The following is a 13,093-nucleotide window of genomic DNA, read 5'->3' on the forward strand; positions in this document are numbered from 1 at the left end:
TATCTATACGCTGTAAGTTTCTGGCTGGCGTGTCCCTTGAGTTCAGTTTAGAAAACGCGTGTTGAAGTGCAATGCATTTAGAGCTGAACGAAAATATATCAACTTGTATCAGTAAGCCAGGGATTCAAAGGGTGGTATTCGAGGGTATGCATCTTGTAGAAAAGAGCACAAACCATTTTGTGACGTTAGCTGCCATATTAATAAGTTATATATTATATATATATATATTATATATATATAAGCTATAATTAGCGAGTGACGATTCGATCTGAGCATCACTCCAGACTGAAGCTATTATAGGAACAAAGTGTTCATTCGCATCAATTTGTGTCAGGCAACGGAACGTAAAGCAAATTATAGCAGGCGCACTTCAGCAAAGTATTTTGTCGTGGGCAACACTAGAAACAAAGACTTAGCTAGAATTATAAATAGGCTGCCACGAACTTAGAAAAGTTTACACTAGGAAACTATTTCACAAGTTGCGCCTCTACAAAAAAAATCATGGGTCTTCAGTTTCATTTTGATTTTTCAATAAGATCGACAATATAAAATGTGCGGGTACAAAAGGAGCGTCGTACATTATATGTTTGAGTTACGTAAGATAAAAGTTCCAAAGGCTTGTTTTTTATTCAATGGGAGACAATACCATAGGTTGCGATTGTATGTAGTACACAATAAGCTATTGAAGAGATTCTTTTGTCCAACAATGAAGGCTGGTTGATTGATTACTGTTTTTATTAAATAGTTGAATATATGTGAATTAGAAATGTCAATACCATTTTAATAGTTACTTTTGGAAAATTTTAATCTCACCATGGCCGTTTATAATAACCCTATTTTAGTCTTTACTATCCTGTACTGCTGATAAACAAAAACGTTTTTGGAACATATGAGCTACTGATAAAAAGAGCATCAATTAAAAGCGTGTTCAAAAATATCGGGATGCTACATCAACTTTTACAACTTATAGGAAAATATCCACTCTCGAAATCGAGGGTGTAAAGGTTAAGTTTAAAACAACTATTAATTTTTACCCTATTTTTTCGGCTAACATTAACAATAGAGAATTTTACCTGACATGAATTGATTGAATGTGTTTATCCCTAGGCAAGATGCGCTTCCATAAGATTGCTAACGTTAACAAAGCTCTCGAGTTTATCGAATCGAAAGGCGTCAAGCTGGTGTCGATTGGTGCCGAAGAAATCGTCGACGGAAACGTGAAGATCACCCTTGGTCTTATCTGGACGATTATTCTGCGTTTCGCCATCCAGGACATTTCTGTTGAGGAGTTGACTGCCAAGGAGGGCCTGCTGCTGTGGTGTCAGCGCAAGACGGCACCGTATAAGAACGTCAACGTGCAAAACTTCCATCTCTCGTGGAAGGACGGCTTGGCCTTCTGCGCCCTCATCCACAGGCACCGGCCCGATCTGATTGACTACGGCAAGCTGCGTAAGGATGATCCCATTCACAACTTGAACCTCGCTTTCGACGTCGCAGAGAAGCACCTTAACATCCCGCGTATGCTTGACGCGGAGGGTAAGTGTTGTCGTTGTTTTTACTTGGATTCATCGCCAATACTATCAGATTATCAGACAAGATACTGAACCTATCTCGATTGTCTACAAAGGAACGGCATTGGAGTTTAAGCATTGGCTAAAGATTGTTCTCGGTGATGATGATGATAATGATGAGGTGAATGCTGTGTGAATCGACTATCGTTGTAGACATGGTGTATACGGCGAAGCCCGACGAGCGGGCTGTGATGACATACGTTTCGTGTTACTATCACGCGCTTCAGGGGGCGCAACACGTAAGCCAGGACTGGGTTAATGAGCCCGTTTGGGATGTAAGCATCAACCTCCACCATTTGTTCCATGTTAACACCTCTATGCCGGCTGATAAACAACGTTCTTCTTGGAGACCTATATCAGGAAAACGGTCGAAATTTTGGCCTTCCTCCGGCTGAAAGTCTCTCGCTCAACCCCACGTGAGATGACGTGAGCTATCGCGTCATGTAACCAACCTGAAAAATGTCCATGCTTCGATCAATGGATTAGATTCCGCTATGGATCCACTCTGATCTGATCATCCTGATCTCATCAAGAGACTAGCGGCTAGTAATCACAGAATATCAACTAACCCCCTGGAATACGCTCCGTCATGCGCTGCGGCAGTTTTAGCCTGTTTGTGTTTTACTTAAGCATGTATTTAATACTAAACATAGTTTGGTGTGGAGAAAAGAACTACCGTGGCTACGGCCGAACGCAAGATTTGTGGCAGATTCCTATATACAGTGTGATGCGTATTGAACATCGGTCAATCCGATCGGAAAAATTTTAGAAAAGGTGTTCACAAAACATACATGTGTGCGCGTTCTAGCCTCTCCTATGCCTCGAAGCAAAAACGAGGTTTTACAACGACCTTTCTTGTTATGATTAGGCAGAATGCATGCTGCTTGACGTGTTTCATTAATTAACCAAGGTGTGCTGTGCGTGGCAGACGTTGGCTGTGCGGCTATGCCTGACGAACGCGCCATCATGACTTACATCTCATCGTACTACCATGTGTTCAGCGGAGCGATTCAGGTTCGTACCCCAATCACACCTGACGTGACACTTCCCACTTCTTGAACAGCCACGTCTTGTTGCGAAGGCATGGCTATAAAAGTAACTCCGTGTGCCTCTTCAGGCATTCCAGGAAGCTAGAGAGTCTCTTCTGTCTTTGTCTTTGTGTGTGCACTGCAGCATTGAATCTGGGCGTTCTTGCTGAGTAGAGTGCAAAAACCGAGCATTGTTTCGTACTGACGGATCATAGTTGCTACATGCGCTCTGATCTTTTGCTCTTCATGCGACCCTTCCCAAGTTTGCTGAATGTGTTCGATCCATATTGCTTTCGATGTTATTAGTAAGTATAACATTTTCGAACTTTTAACCATCCACGAGTATAGACGGAGACTGCGGCCAATCGTATCTGCAAAGTCCTCAAGGTTAATCAGGATAACGAGCGCCTGATGGAGGAGTATGAACGCCTCGCGTCTGACCTGCTCGAATGGATTCGCCGAACCACCCCCTGGCTCCAAAACCGAACCACGGATAACACTCTGCCAGGTACAATTAAGTCGACGCATTTAACTATGCGTTATAGATACATAGCTAGCACTCCGCTAAAATAATACGCCTCTATTTGTAGCACACAGAAGTTAATTCTAAAACAAGGGCGATATGCTTAATTTTAGTTAGAACTCCATTCTTTTTGTAGGCTTTTTCATCAACGTATCGTCTATCAGTTTATTGTAGTTAGCAATTATGTATGTCACCCCTACACTACCTTCACATATAGGTACTCAGAAGAAGCTTGAGGAGTTCCGCTGTTATCGGCGCCAGCACAAGCCTCCACGGGTCGAACAGAAGGCCCGACTGGAGACGGCTTTCAACACTCTGCAGACGAAGCTGCGCCTTGGCGGCCGACCTGCCTTCATTCCGTCCGAAGGTAAAATGGTTTCGGATATTACCAATGCCTGGAAAGGCCTTGAGTCAGCCGAGAAGGGCTTTGAAGAGTGGCTCCTTTCGGAAATGATGCGCCTAGAGCGTCTTGACCATCTGGCCAAAAAATTCAAGCACAAGTGCGACATACACGAGGATTGGACTCAGGGCAAGGAGACGATGTTGCAGTCGAATGATTTCCGCAACTGTAAGCTGAACGAAATGAAGGCGATGAAAAAGAAGCATGAAGCGTTTGAATCGGATCTGGCCGCACATCAAGATCGGGTCGAACAAATAGCGGCTATTGCTCGTGAGCTTAATGCGCTCGGCTATCATGATGTTGCTTCTATTAATTCGCGCTGCAAGCGCATCTGCGATCAGTGGGACCGTCTGGGCGCACTGACTGCGAAACGCCGCCAGGCTTTGGACGAGGCGGAACGAATTCTGGAAAAGGTTGATCTACTTCACCTCGAATTTGCTAAGCGTGCTGCTCCCTTTAATAATTGGCTCGATCAGGCGTGCGAAGACCTCGTCGATATGTTTATCGTGCACACGGTTGAAGAAATCCAGCAGCTTATCCAGGCGCACGAAGGCTTCAAGAACACTCTTGGGGAGGCTGACCGAGAATATCAGAACATTATTGGACTTTCGCAGCAAGTTCAGTCGCTGGCAACACAGTACCAGGTTTGTTGATCAATTTTTTTTATTTGTACGAATTACTGAGGTCGGTTGAGTTTCCTATAGACCAGTTTTTGGTTTTCCTATTCAGTCTCTTTCTCTCTTGGCCCGAGAACGTAAATGTTCCAAATGCGCATCTATGTAGTCTATAGTACTTTATTAAGTAAAAACCGCTTACCTACCATTTTCAGATTCCTGGCGGCCTGGAAAATCCGTACACGACGTTGACCCCTGGCCTCATTCAGGCGAAATGGGCAGAAACCAGGCAGCTTGTGCCTCAACGCGATCACACATTGCAAAATGAACTTGCACGCCAACAATGTAATGAGAACTTGCGCAGAAAATTCGCTGAGAAGGCGAATCAGGTGGGACCATGGATCGAGCGGCAGATTGACTCGGTCAACTCCATTGGCATGGGTATGCAGGGCAGTCTGGAGGTTCAGCTCAAGAAATTGCATGAATACGACAATGCCGTCGTGCAATTCCGGCCTCATCTTGACGAGCTCGAGCGTATTCACCAGCAGGTACAGGAGGCACTCATCTTTGAGAACAAGTACACGAGTTACACGATGGAGACGCTACGCGTTGGCTGGGAACAGCTAGTCACATCAGTACATCGCAACATCAACGAAGTTGAGAACCAGATTCTCACGCGCGATGCTAAAGGAATCAGCCAAGAACAGCTCAATGAATTCCGCCTGTCGTTCAACCACTTCGACAAGAAACGCACCGGTCGCTTAACACCAGAGGAATTTCGTAGCTGCTTAGTATCTCTTGGTTATAATGTCCGCAACGCTGATGGGCCCGAATTCAGGAGGATTCTTGGTTCTGTTGATCCAAACATGACTGGTGAGCTTCGACAGTGATTCGCTGCCGACTGTGCAAGCACAAACACAATTATATCGATAATATTCCATGCTTGAGATATGAGTCATATCGAGAAGAATGATTTATACCTGACGTTTCCTTTTCTTATATATATATATATATATATATATATATATATATATATATATATATATAGTTAACTTTTATCTCGTTTCATTAACTCTACGACAATTTACCAAACAGTCCCATTATGTCTCATTGTAGGATATGTACACTTTGATGCATTCTTGGATTTCCTGACGAGAGAATACACAGAGCTCGACACTGCGGAGCAGACTATTGATTCGTTCCGTATCCTTGCATCTGACAAGCCCTACATAACGGCTGATGAGCTAAGAAGGGAACTCCCGCCTGACCAGGCCGAATACTGCATTCGTCGAATGAAGCCATATCCTGGTACGTATTCAGAGAAGATTATTGCCCGTAGGACATATAGGACCTATCCTAACCTAAGTAACCGAGACGTGATTGAACAGTAAAGTGGCATATTCTTTTATAATTTTCTTTAATTCATACACTTTGCGTTTAATTGCTCTTTTTTGCTGTTGTCTGCTTCCGACAATCGATCAGCACCTACACTACAAGAGTTTAATCGGAAACGAAGCTGATATCTGGGCAGCTATAGGGCACAAAGTCAATTGTCACTATTAGACTAAGGCTTCGATAGTATTTATGCGCGTGCTTGAACGAAGCTACACTTGTAAAAAAGTAAAACCAATGCTTCCGACGGATTGCTCGACTCCCCATAATTTCAGGTACTCCCGGAGGTCTGGATTACCGCTCATTCGCCACTATGCTCTACGGCCAGTCTGACCTCTAAGAAGGCGTAGGTTTCAGCATCCAGAAGACCCACACCGCCGAACCTAATCGAAGTAACGGAAACTATCGCATCGAACCTGAACACTACGAGAACCACACCTCATACTTAATCATCATATTAAGAATGAGACAGAGCTTTCCCTGAAGTCGAGTCATATTTATTTCTACCTTATTTAATAAAAAAAATTTATTATATATAGGATATATATATATATATATATATATATATATATATATATATATATATAGGATATATACACAGATAGGAAAGAGAGAAAACAGACATTGAGTCGCTTTAATTACTCGTGCACTCAATCATTCGTGAATTGTAACAAGTGAGAGTTCCGCCGCAACCCCCATGGTCCTGCAGTCTGGCTCAGCTAGAACCCAGTATCACGCTAAGAATTAAACACCGTCGGTGGGAACACGTGGGGAAGAGAAAGTGAGTATAAGGGAAAAATAACATATTAAGAAAACTTAACTATTACAGCTATAACTGCCTACCTGAAGACTAAGTTTCCTAACGTCAGTGGCTAAGTGCCCTCAAAATGCTAGATCAATTTGAGGCTAGTCGAGACGCGATAAGGGAAAACCTGAATACCTACGTGACACCACCTAATCGAACAAGATAAAAATACGAATTAAAAACAAAGGTTTGATAGGACAAGTGTGGAAGCAAAAGAAACCGTGCGAAAGATAGAGACTACGCTTCATTGCTCGGAAATACATCGATGTGAGAAAAAGCATGCATTTGGCGCGTAAGAAAAACTAAGAGAAAGTAAAACGGAAATGAAAAACGCACGCGCTCAGCCTTTAATAGTTACAGTGGCGTCTGTAGCACGAAAAGTAAGCGAAATATCCAGACAGTCACGGTAACCCATATTCATATATAATGTCGTGTTTATTTATAATAATAGTAATAAGAGGTGATAGAAGAAGAAAAGGATCCTCACGAGAAAATCGTCGACGTAAATCGTTCCTTTCTTTAAAGAGAAAATGCCACGGTTTTCGTTACAAAAAAAAAGAACAAACACAACAATGGAAACACTAAACAACCAGGATGCCTCGCTGAAGATAGACCCGTTTGACAGTGGCTATGGGCAACAGCGATGTTTGTTTGTTATAGTCAGAAAACTGAACTTCTTAGAAATACAAAAACTCTCCCCTTAGGGAAATATAAAAACTCTCCGCAAACTGACAGAAGATTACTGATCATTTACAATATGAGATAGTATGAACAACGACTTCTGCTCGCCTCTTATGCAGTTGCTCAGCTATGAGGTCTGGGAGTGTGCATGTCTTATGTTGAGAAAGCCACCGTAATAAACGACGAAATTTATTCATGCAGCTGATCAATTTATGATTAATGACCTTCAAGCAAAATACAAATAAACAAATTATTCTCAGACATGAATGGATGATAATATTGATGATGTGAAAGATCATTCGCTGCCTACATTAATAAACGCAATCGGAAAAGTTGTAAAAAATGTTTTTTGTTTTACCTGATCAAGCTTGGAGGTAATTAACAAAAAAGTGGATATTAGTCAAGTTTTAGATAAATAGAGCAGTTAAACATACAGCGCATGTTGCTAGCTAGATCTTACAATGCATACGTTCATCTGAAGAAATTTCTTGCTGGTATTCTATTTTCGTATAATACGGGATTTACCTGTCATTGTTTTTAAAAATCTTCTTTAAAAATAGCAATTAGAAATAATAAACTTGTAACTAATGAACTACTCTAGTATCGCTTCTTACAATTTCAGTCATATAGGACGCTTCCTGATTATGCCACCTGGCTACAATGTTTCGCTAATTCAGTGAAAATTGGAGAAGATATTTCCTGGTATCTATGAGAGCCCATCACAGTCAGAGCCTTTAGTAGTCACTGCTCAATCGTACAGATTTCTCAAAGGAAAAGTTTCTAAAAAAAAAATAAGCTGCTACGATAACAAGGCTATTACTTAAGAAGCACAAAAACATAGCAAAGAGACAAAGGCAATACTGTCCAGTATGTTACAATAGTCGCTAAGAGATGCCTTATCATTAAAACACTGATTGCAAAACTAATCATTGTCAGCTATATAACAAGGCTATCCTTAAACTCGACAATACAATTACCCCAAAAGCAAATATGACTCTTGACTAGATTTCACTAAATTCATTTAGAAAGAAATAGAAGAATTACTAGTGATTGTCTAACTATCGTCAGACATGAAGACTGTGCTCTGCGCACGAAACCCACGAGGTCTCTAGTACGCGATTCGCGCTCAACAACTGGCGTCGTTATGTGCATAAGATAGCTGTTGTGGGTGTGGCACTCCAGAGTGAGCTCAGGTTCGGCCAATTAGAGGGCGCCGTAAGTCGGGCGACTGCACTAGGATGCAGTTCTTAGCTATCTGTAAATACAAATTTTTGTAAACCACAGTATACCTGCTTTCATGGCATTAGAAGCGGTGTTTTTCTATAATGCAATCGTGTCGACGTTCAGCCATGGCGAAACATTACATTATGAAGAGTACAAATTTCAAATGGATGAAATTGCAGATAAGTATATTATTATTTATTTAGCCCGTTAAGATTTTGTTGTACTTCGACGGTCCGTCGTTTAAGATCAGGAGGGATCTGCTTATCGACACTTAAGAATCAGTACATGAAAGTGTTCATGCTTAATGCTCCGCTTAGTAGCGAATATGTGGAACCAAGAGTACACATTAAAAAAACGTCTCTTAATGTTGTACAAAACCTTGGATTTATTGGTGCATCTGAAAGACTGGTGCATTCCCGCCCTAGTTATATGGTTTCTCTTGAGGCTCTGCACAACATAGGTCGGTATGAAGAAAAAGATCCGACTTGTGCTCATATGTACTCTAACACATAGTGCCCAAGATAATCTTCAGTTCTGGTGGTCTCACTCACGGAGCGACCCTTCTGGTAGCGAGTGATGAAGTCCGAGCGAACTATTCGAAGAACAATAAATTGCACCAAGCGACCATGATCCCGCTCCTACGAGTTTTTAGCCAGTAACATAATGAGCCTGTTTCAATTGATCCTGAGTTCTGGAACAGTATTTCCGCTTAGGCTACGCAAGAATTTCGGCGACTTCTTTATCAACACCAAACTCCTGAAGTTGTACAGCGTGACCAAGTAAATCTTCGTGACGTGTCGCGATCCAGTGTCCGCGACAAGAGTTAGCTCGCCGAAATCGGTGAATCTAACAAGTTGTATTTCACCGGCATTCAAAAAACGGTCGATCGCTAGAAGAGTGATTTTACTGATGACGGTTTGCACTGCACTGGCGGCTTTGGCGTTATGGACGCAGTTTGTAAGACTACTCTGTTGAGCTGAAACAGTTCTTTATCTATTCGCCCTGTTGCACGTGTTTTAGAGAAATCGAGGATGTTGAAAGTTCCTGAGATTACCTCGTGTGAGACTGCCTGTGTATCCGAATACAGATAGCACCATGGAGGAGTGCTCTTCACCGATGAGTTCGAGAAGGCCAGTGCCAAATAGGCTCGAACGGCCAGCCAAGACTGTGCGTATTTTGGTGGAAAAATCGTACATGGAACTTTAAGCTGAGACATTAACAGTGCCGCTCTATTAGGCTATTAAAAGCAAATCCGACAAACTTTGAAACTGAATAACTTTTGAATGAGTTCCGCACTTTTTAATATACTAGATGTGCTCCTTTAGTTTTTACCGATTTATTCCAGTGCTCCTGCAGCTTTTGGACGGCTATATACCCACCACTCACGTTCTCATATGTAATTTTTCAATCTATGGCTTCTCATAATGATTCGATAGTGGAGTATACTTGCCTACCAGTTGCCCTTCTTAGGGCATACAAGGCCCCGAAAAACACAAATCTTCATCGGAATACTAAACGGGTCGAAGCCAAAGTTGGGTATTTCTTAGTTCAATCCGGGAAGTTTCAGTGAATGGAGTACGGCGATAAGGTCTAACGTTATCATCAGACGAGACGCTACGCAGTGATTGCTGTCCCAACAGCCCATGTACCTCTTGAGGAACTTAAGATATCAGGCTGCATCCATTATTTTATTTACGGCGAATACCTCTTAATAGAAGTTGTCCTGACGTCCACTAAAGGTACTACCATCACTTACGTCCGAATCTACTCGACACTATTACCAAACTCACTTCCTCTTCAGGGCGACGCCATCCGTTTGCCTTGTCCTTATAGAGGCTACAATCTCAAGTCCATAGGATACGCTTGTAACAGCCTACTATTTACACAATTATTGCTAATCAATACGCAGAGGAAGACGAAACATCTTTTTAACGCTGATGTGTATACCGCTTTGAATACATGGTCAAAGCAGACATTCCATATGGGCACTTTATTATAATACAGAAGTTGTTTCCTTATCAATTCGTCATCGATACGTGAAAAAAGAATGGGCACCGTTTCAGTAAGTACTTATAGAAATTACTTGGAAACAAGGTTTGCTGTTTGAATACCAAGAATCTACGTGTTTTTGTATGATGGAGAGGCAGAAACATTCGATTTTAAAAGTGTAAGCCTCTCCACTTCAGCTCTACCTTTTCAGAACTGTAATTTCCACAATAGAGCGAAAACACTGTTTTATAGAAGCCATTTCACTATTTTACTTGGTCATGCTGAGGGTTAAATGGGCCAGGGAAGACTAGGATTTTATAGGCCACTGTGTTTTGGACATGTGTTAAGTAAATATATAAAGTTAACGATGAATTATTATGCCAAACTCATGGGTAACTACAGTAGTTCCACACACTTGAGTAATGTCTTTGAAGAAGAACGAGCGCATTACAATTCTTTCTTACTTATCAAGCTAAATATAATTCTTATATGCGTTCGTGTTTGAACCACTCGCAGCCTAGGTTCACACTGCTAAGCAAAACTTTTGACCTAGCTAGGCTGGTACGAATTGAGTATGCGGCATTGCCTTCTCGAATTCAAATTCCAGCTTGTTTACGATTTTGGATAAATGTTCTTTCTATAACTTTGATAAAGTGCCTATGTTATTCCCACAAGGTCATCAGAGATACATATAACCTCATCTCTGGCCCATCTAATCCTGTTTTCTGAAGTTATATAGAACAACGACATATCTTCAAATAATATTTCTTCAAAAATTAGTAAATCATTTTTAATAAGTTTTTTTTTATGTTACAAGATAAAATCATCTTTAGCGTACACATTGTGTATGCATTTCTACCGCGATAGCGGCTGTCCTCAGCACTTTAGGTAAGCATTTTGCCACATATAGCCTGACTCTCCCCTATATGCAACAGGCAATAGCGCGCCACACCAATTTCAAACTGCTGCAACATAGTTAAAACCTAACAAAGATGGCGGCACATACAGACATGGTTGTTCGGCTGCCGGTAGTCAGGTAGTGCGTTATGTTGAACAGAAACTATGCTATTACTGCTGAATTAATTCGTCGAGTGCCGTTCGCCTACTTTTAACTTTTATACTAGTTGGCATACAAAGTGTGCCACAATCGAATTTGCCGTCAGAAGTTTACGCGCCGACCAAATGTCCGGTCGACTGTACAATAACTTGGTGGCATTGCTTCCGCAGTTTCGGGTAGATCCGAATCGGCCTGGTAAATGCTTCGGAGAGTTTATACGAAACAACCTGAACAAAGGATTTCCTGAAGGAGAACGCTCTGTGAAAGTCGATGTGAAACTCTGTAAATAGCAACACATTACGCATATATTAAGAGTACTAGTTTTTTTTATTTTGTTTATTTATTACGTTTTGTTTATTTAATCACACCTATTGATTTCGACTTTTATGATTCATATAATAGAAGTTTTTTGTATTACTGCTTACAGTTTATTATGGATGACGCGTGGTCGGAATAACGTAGAATAAAAAGTGAAAACATTCAATCAGATTACAAAAGAAAAAATTCAAAGAACTTCCCCAATTTCAATAAATTGGGGTAATCATAAGTAAGTATTCATCTAGTAAATAGAACTATTGCTAGTTTTCATAGGACTTAATATCTAATTTTGGTAACGTAACTGTACATGTTAATGACAGACGTGTTCCTATGGTAGGGCAAGAAAACTACGAAGCTTTGAGGGTGCTGGCTGCCAGTACTGACCAGAAAAGGTTTCCGCGCCGCTACACGTCGACCGCGACGGGTATTACGTCCGAGCAATGCTCTCAAGCTATAGACGGTTCGTTAGTTTTTTTTCGTATTTTTCTTTTCATCTTACAAATTACACGGAATTTTGTGTTTCGTAGTATAAATATAAACGTTTTCTACTTCTTTGTCGTCTTAAATTTGCAGAGTATCTTCACAACACGAAAGCCTCGGAAGGCGATCGTGAGACTTCGATCACAAGCGCACTCAAAAAGTGGCTAAATATCTAAATGTTAAGTAAATCTATCATATCTGTGACGGAGTCTGCCGTATTGCTGGAGTAAACTTTCATTAAATTGCTTAAAATTATCGCATTCGTTCGCATACGAAAGAGCGAACAGACTAAGGACAAAAAGTGGTCTATCGCTGTTTGTACTAATCGAAACGAATTATGAGGTGTATTCATTGCGGGGCTGAGGCTAGCAGCTTGTATCATGTTTTCTGCGGGTCAATCAAACTAAGAGAATGCGTAAGTGCTTTTCTGTCATAAACCGTTTCCGAGGGAACTGGGACTTTAATAGCGCATTTTATCTCTTGTAAACATAAGGAAATACGGTATTTTCACGTTTTGTATAGTATTATATGGCCTGACGAAGCAGTATATCTTACATAAATTGTGGATAAAGAGAATGAGAGGCCAAAAGTGACTAAAAGTTTAAGAATTTACAGTGGAAGGAAAACTCAACGAAGACAGCTAACCCCTGTGACTTCCGATATACTCTGGGCATTGGCAGGAAGAATGTAGCCACTTTATCGATGATCTTTTGGAGGTTGAACCAATGGTGATTGGGGTGAAGTTATTTCTGTTGCGACGGCAGGTCTATCGGCACCTTTGCTGCAATCGTGAAGGTCCTCTGCCACTGCAGGTTCCGATTACGCTTTTGGCAATGGAGGTCTGTAGATAGATGATTTCCTATCAACGCTCTTAGTTAGACTTTCGGCTTAAATGTAAAAAATCAAGCAACTGGTACTCTTGAAATATTGAAAATCACCTAGATATATATATGTATATATATATATATATATATGTAGTTTATTAGGATAACTATGGAAACTAATATATAT

At 41.1% G+C, this 13,093-nt stretch overlaps 3 protein-coding genes across 7 annotated transcripts in view; all 3 read left to right on the top strand.

Moving 5' to 3' along the window:
• Positions 1-7,357, top strand: part of Actn (alpha actinin) — a 30,746-nt gene extending 23,389 nt beyond the window's left edge. For 3 of the 5 annotated variants that reach the window (XM_022802535.2, XM_086986308.1, XM_086986309.1), the window contains 7 exons: positions 1,108-1,536; positions 1,725-1,846; positions 2,948-3,107; positions 3,340-4,166; positions 4,352-5,009; positions 5,253-5,444; positions 5,804-7,357. In XM_022802535.2, the coding sequence (XP_022658270.1) occupies positions 1,108-1,536; positions 1,725-1,846; positions 2,948-3,107; positions 3,340-4,166; positions 4,352-5,009; positions 5,253-5,444; positions 5,804-5,868 (2,453 nt within the window). In that variant the 3' untranslated portion in view covers positions 5,869-7,357. Of the gene's footprint in view, positions 1-1,107; positions 1,537-1,724; positions 1,847-2,499; positions 2,586-2,947; positions 3,108-3,339; positions 4,167-4,351; positions 5,010-5,252; positions 5,445-5,803 lie in introns of all 5 variants that reach the window. The other 2 variants (XM_022802537.2, XM_022802538.2) reach the window with 2 other exon arrangements.
• A 3,851-nt stretch (positions 7,358-11,208) lies between these two features.
• Positions 11,209-12,315, top strand: LOC111249711 (putative receptor-type tyrosine-protein phosphatase mosPTP-1). The gene is made up of 3 exons (XM_022803943.2): positions 11,209-11,566; positions 11,940-12,062; positions 12,176-12,315. Exons 1-3 carry the CDS (start codon positions 11,410-11,412, stop codon positions 12,256-12,258), a joined length of 363 nt encoding a protein of 120 aa, XP_022659678.1. The 5' UTR covers positions 11,209-11,409; the 3' UTR covers positions 12,259-12,315.
• Positions 12,316-12,357: 42 nt separating this feature from the next.
• The window catches only part of LOC111249710 (protein ARV1-like), a 2,076-nt gene continuing 1,340 nt past the window's right edge, over positions 12,358-13,093 (top strand). The window contains exons 1-2 of the mRNA XM_022803942.2: positions 12,358-12,497; positions 12,763-12,921. Of these exons, the coding sequence (XP_022659677.1) occupies positions 12,420-12,497; positions 12,763-12,921 (237 nt within the window). The 5' untranslated portion in view covers positions 12,358-12,419. The remainder of the gene's footprint in view (positions 12,498-12,762; positions 12,922-13,093) is intronic.

This window comes from Varroa destructor, unplaced genomic scaffold, assembly GCF_002443255.2.
Source record: "Varroa destructor unplaced genomic scaffold, Vdes_3.0 BEIS01000004.1, whole genome shotgun sequence".
Lineage (NCBI taxonomy): Eukaryota > Metazoa > Arthropoda > Arachnida > Mesostigmata > Varroidae > Varroa > Varroa destructor.

Bases quoted from the DNA above. Each gene is read 5' to 3' on its own strand.
- LOC111249711 (XM_022803943.2), top strand. From the start codon at position 11,410: ATGTCCGGTCGACTGTACAATAACTTGGTGGCATTGCTTCCGCAGTTT. The intron at 11,567-11,939 runs GTAAATAGCAAC...TTCCTATGGTAG, and splicing joins GAAAGTCGATGTGAAACTCT to GGCAAGAAAACTACGAAGCT. The intron at 12,063-12,175 runs GTTCGTTAGTTT...TTAAATTTGCAG, and splicing joins ATGCTCTCAAGCTATAGACG to AGTATCTTCACAACACGAAA.